This window comes from Geospiza fortis, unplaced genomic scaffold, assembly GCF_000277835.1.
Source record: "Geospiza fortis unplaced genomic scaffold, GeoFor_1.0 scaffold88, whole genome shotgun sequence".
In the NCBI taxonomy this organism is placed as follows: domain Eukaryota; kingdom Metazoa; phylum Chordata; class Aves; order Passeriformes; family Thraupidae; genus Geospiza; species Geospiza fortis.
Window position 1 is genome coordinate 1563595 of NW_005054434.1, and position 5196 is coordinate 1568790.

A 5196-nucleotide genomic window follows, 5' to 3' on the forward strand; every position below is an offset into this window, starting at 1 on the left:
CTTCTTCAGCCTTTACAAGTATTTCAACCCAAGTCAGTTTTCCTCTGCATAGGGAGGAAAGGTAATTTTTCTTTACAGCTCATCTAAATCACCATTCCATAGAAAGGTCTCAAATCTGCTTTAGAAACACCAAATTTCTCTAAAGTCCTTCAGCATAAGAGGACAATCAAAAATTCACCCAGTATTACTTTAACCTTTTCTTTTTAATTACATGTAAAAATACTGGACAAGTTCTATTTTGACATTACACTCCACCCTGAGCAACACACTGGCTCCCTCACAGGTTGTGAGCATAATGAAGTCACTCTGTAGGTGGCTGGCAGACTTTCATACCACTTCTATTGTTTAGCCACAGATAAGGGCCCACACTTAAACAAAACACACATTAAAACAGCACCACAGTCGAGACCGAGTTAAGAGGTACCACTACAATCTTTTCAGGCACTCACCTTTTCAAAACAAACAAACACCCAAAAACCACCCCAAAATACAGGAGCTGAAGGCATCTAAAATTGAGTTATAGCAGCTACAACTTCCACCTTCCTCAGATTCCATCTTTGAGATTCATGAAGAACATAGCACAGAGCCACCATTTGAAATTTGAGGGTAATTTGTAGCCAGGTTTGACTGCTTAAAGCCAAGAAGGCAAATCTGCTGTGCTGAGGTATGGAAAGGTTCTGCACTGTGCAGCATGTCTATCTGTTGCAAATGAAAAATTTCCTAGGCAAGAAGTTTGATAACACCACCTCTGACCACATTTTAATATATAAGAAAGACAAGTATATATGGAGGGTACTGTAGGTTTAGGGGGAAAAAACCAAACAAGATTATTTAACAACCTTTCTGTGTACACAAATGACTAATGTGCTAATAGGCAGTATTGTCAGGGGCTGTAGCTAAACTTGTTTGCCAAAATAGTATCTGTTTTCATCCGTTCACTCTTCCATAAAAGCCAAATTTCCAAGTAAGTGTAAATATTTATATTTGAAGCCATAGTAACATGGTAATAATTTTTCTTCAAAGATCAGACAAGCCCCAAACTCTCTAACAAGACTTTTTCCAACATGAAACCCCACATCAGGTATATTAAGTTACCTAAATGCCACCTGCTCACTCTGCATGCCAACAGAAGCAGCTCAGGCAGTAGGGGGGAACCCTTGGAGTTGGCAATACCCTTGAATTCCCCACCTTTTTTTTTTTTAACAAAGAAGTCACAGAAGCCATCTCAAAGACACCAGTTTCATTCTGGTAAGATTGCTCCTTTAAGGTACTCTCAGTAGAAAAGGTGGAACTTTAAAGCATTGCTTTAAATGACATACTTAAACAAAAGCAGACTGAACAATTCTGTGCAAATTTAGTTCTTCCAACCATCAGTTTGGAAACACTTTCAACAGAATGTTTAAGTTAACAAATCATGTTAGTTTAGAATTAACAGGTAAGTACAGCATTTTAAAACTAGTCCTCTAAATAGCATGTTGAGGGCAGTACAATACATTGAGAACTTTTAAACTGTTATGAGTCAGACAGACATTTTATATAGATTTAACACCTACCAAAGTAAATTCTGTAACAAAGTGATTTTGCATTAATGCATATAACACTGATCCTTAGGCAAACAGAGGCACATTAAACCAACAAATCTGAGGACTGTGAGGAATGTTATAGCTGGTTGGAGTCTGCTACAAAATCCTTAAGGATGCATTGCTATGTTGCTGTACATCTTAATTCAGGACACAGGTGAACAGCTTTAGCAGGAAACCTTTATACCAGCCACTTTAAAGCAAGCAGACATTTCAAAGTTTTTTGGTTGCCAGAAGTTCAATCTTGCTTCACTTCGCCCTTTAATTGCCTTTTCATGCGTGAATATGGGCTGATTGTGTCATCCATCACGAAGTCATACAGTACTTTTATCCAAGAGTTATATTGGGGCAGGTTGTCATAGTATTCAGCTGCTATTTTCTTCACCTGAAGGAGAGATATGAGGTTTATTTACTGGTTATGTTAACAGCAGTTGTGGCAACTTTACAAACCTCAATGTGTAACCTGGCAATGTGTAACAACACAGGAAGTTTCATTCCAGAAGTTAGATCCTACAGGAAAGGCCACTCATGCTACAATGCAAACATCCCTTGAAGGAAAAAGCAATTCCCTAGTTATTAAGTAAATCTGCTGTGCAGTTTTTGGAGCTGCCAGAACAAACTCAGCTAACTTTCCAAAGTCCCTTCACCATGCTTCCTACAGGGTGATGGAGCTCACAAAGCAAGTGGTTTGGTTGCTATTGAAAGTGTGTGACTCAGTTCAATGCTGACTCATAGATATACAACTAAGAGTAAAAAGGATGTTTTATGTTCTAGGAAGAGCTGTTTAGCACAGCTGTTTTTACTTGTCGTTTCAAGTCTCGGTACTCAGAAGAAAAAAGGCATTTTATTTCTGAGGAATACTTTGTTTCTGAGGACAGACTTCAAAGAATGGATATAAACTGCATCCAAAGACTGTTCTCAGTTCCACATGTTAGCTGGACCACTGTTTTAACTGAGAGCAGCAGGTTCAGTTAGGTGCCCACACTGCTGTTTAGGGCCAGCCACTTAAAACCTTAAAGACGTGACCAGAACAAAAAGGAATTTTCACAAAATTCCATAGCTTTAGTCCAAAGAATAATATCAATCTGTTTAAGTAACAAACAAACCCGAGGTATTTACATGGCTGCTTTGAAGGCAAAGCTTGTTGTGACCCATCACACCTATAAAATAGCGCACCTAGGCAATCTACTTTTACTCCACAGTAATAACTCTCAGCTCACCAGTGCTGAGGAATCAAGTGTTCAGTACTCAGGGATCTTTAACAGACACACAGCAGTCCAATCCAATCAAATGAACTGCACTATTCCAAAAGAAGGCTTTGTTTTCTTATCAGAGCTGTGGATTATGAGTCTTGCAGCAGAACTGGGTGTCTACCCCTAGAATTAAAAACCTGGAAAAACTCATAGCCTACTTATAGCTAAAGTACCCATCCAAGAAGTGAAATGCTGGTTCACAGCACAGACCCAAATATCAAAGGTGAGTTAAAGCAACTTTCACTGCATTTGAAAGATTAAAATCTATTAATAAAAGCAATCATCTAGGTTTAAAAAAAATTACAAAAGACCACACAAAGCCTCAGCAAACCAGCTGCATGATCTACCTGCCCTGCTAAAAGTGCTGGTGTAGTTATTTCAGCTGCAGTTCCACCACTGACAACAGAAATACCAATCAAGTTTGGACTTCACCAGAGGGATGATCTTACAAGGTCTCACTATTGCCAAATGCAATACCAAAGCTGTAAGACCAACACCACAGCTGCTGTCAAATTGCAAAATTAGCATCTGATGAAAAACTGAAGATCCAGGCGTAACCCTGAAGCCTGTGTTCCTGTTCTTTAATTGGGAAACAGATACAGTGAGAAAGAAGCTCCTGCCTGTAAGTAGCAAAGGTTGAAGTAGGAGAAACTTCACCTCTGCTACTCATGCAGGCATGACAGGTCTAAGTCCTGGCTCCAAACTCTTAATTCTGCCTGTCCTAAACTGCCAACGTACAGCTGATACTTATTTAGGGTTCAAAGGCTCTTGCCAGAGGAAACTGAAGCACTGCAGACTAGAGAACTTATTTAACATTTGTCAGCAGTACAACAAACATTAACAGTACCTCAAACCCTCTCTCTTCCTCCACCAGAGGATGTCCCTGATAGAAGAGACTGAAGGATAAGCACACATTACAGTACTGCCCTTAACATTTCAATGACAGAGATAACAAATCTCCAGAGGGAACTACAACCTCTTAACTAGTTTCTTGCATACTTACAAACAAGAATTCAGAAGACAGGCTGTAATTACAGAAAGCTAAAGTTAGTGCAAAGCATAAGATATGCGTTCCCTCCCCTCTCCTTTTATGGAAGAGGACTGAGCAGTAGCAAACTGGAAGCTTATTCAGGCTATCACTAAAATGCTTAATAATTACCTCCTTTATCACTCAACTTATAGTGTGGGGTTTCTTTTCGTTTTTAATCTCCCAACTTCCATTCTTCTTATTTTCATGTTAAATTAGGCCTTGATTTAAGAAAAAGTAATAACCTTAGAAGTTAACTTACCAGTGGAAGGCTCTTGCCAGGAATATTGGGAAAGTCATGATGTTCATTGTGATAGCCAACATTAAAAGTGAGCAAATTAAGTGGCCCATAGTAGGAGTAGGTCTCATGTCCTTTTAAAAACATGTAATGTTCAGCTATGAAGTGTCCCGAAATTGGGTGCAACCCAAGACCAAGTACTGAACCAGCAAGCATGTAAAAAATGGATTTGACTCCCCATAAATAATATATTGCCACATCAAAGGCGAGCTGAGCCAGTAAATTGATTATTTCAAGTCGACTAATAGGTTTAGGATTGATGCAGAGAGGTCTAATGGCATAGAAAAAAGGCTGCAGAACAATCCATATGAACTTCCTAAAACGGGTGCAGAAAAACCAGCCCTCGAAGTTGGTAGGAATGTCCACATCGATGCCGTCACCGCCGAGGTAACGATGGTGATCCATGTGGTACCTCTTGAAGGAGATGGAGTAGGGGAGACCAAGAGGGAGGTTGGCAAATATTCCAAACCATCGATTCCACATGGCTTTGCAGTTGCCAAAGGCACTGTTGTGGGAGATCTCGTGAATAGCCAGAGTCATGGAGTGACTAATACAACTTCCAAAAACGTAAGCCCAGAAGACCACCCACTTCCAATCCAAGTCTTTAACCAGGTAAAATGCAGTCAGCTGTGCCAGAACCATCAGCACAACCACCCAGATCAGGTTGTAGTCTGGCTTCATCAATGCTTTGATCTCTGGATGTTTAGCTAGATAGGAAAAAATTAAATGAAGAAAAGTTATTTCAAAGCTCTCCTCATAGCCAACTATCCCAATTAGATTACAGTTTTTTCCTCCCTTTGTCCCAATTAGGAATTGTCTGCAAAGATAATGAAAACGCGTGACCTTTCCACTTGAGATACTTACTGCTATAATGAATCATTTGCAACCAAGTCGTTTTAGCACTTTTGCGTTGCTCAGCAACTACACACGTACATGTCAAGCACCAGTACCACATGAGCCTCCTCAGGAAGGAAACGCCTCTGAGCCGACAACCCCCGGTAATTCAGAAGGGCTCTCGAAGGCTCAGCCCCGATTTCA

At 40.0% G+C, this 5196-nt stretch overlaps 1 protein-coding gene across 1 annotated transcript; it reads right to left on the reverse strand.

The window, feature by feature from the left end:
- Window positions 1-732: 732 nt before the first annotated feature.
- On the reverse strand, window positions 733-4866 carry DEGS1 (delta 4-desaturase, sphingolipid 1). The gene is made up of 2 exons (XM_014309485.2): window positions 4123-4866; window positions 733-1965 (listed from the first exon to the last, which is right to left on the reverse strand). The coding sequence occupies exons 1-2, from the start codon at window positions 4837-4839 to the stop codon at window positions 1819-1821; spliced, it is 864 nt and encodes a 287-aa protein (XP_014164960.1). The 5' UTR covers window positions 4840-4866; the 3' UTR covers window positions 733-1818.
- Between the last annotated feature and the right edge of the window lie 330 nt (window positions 4867-5196).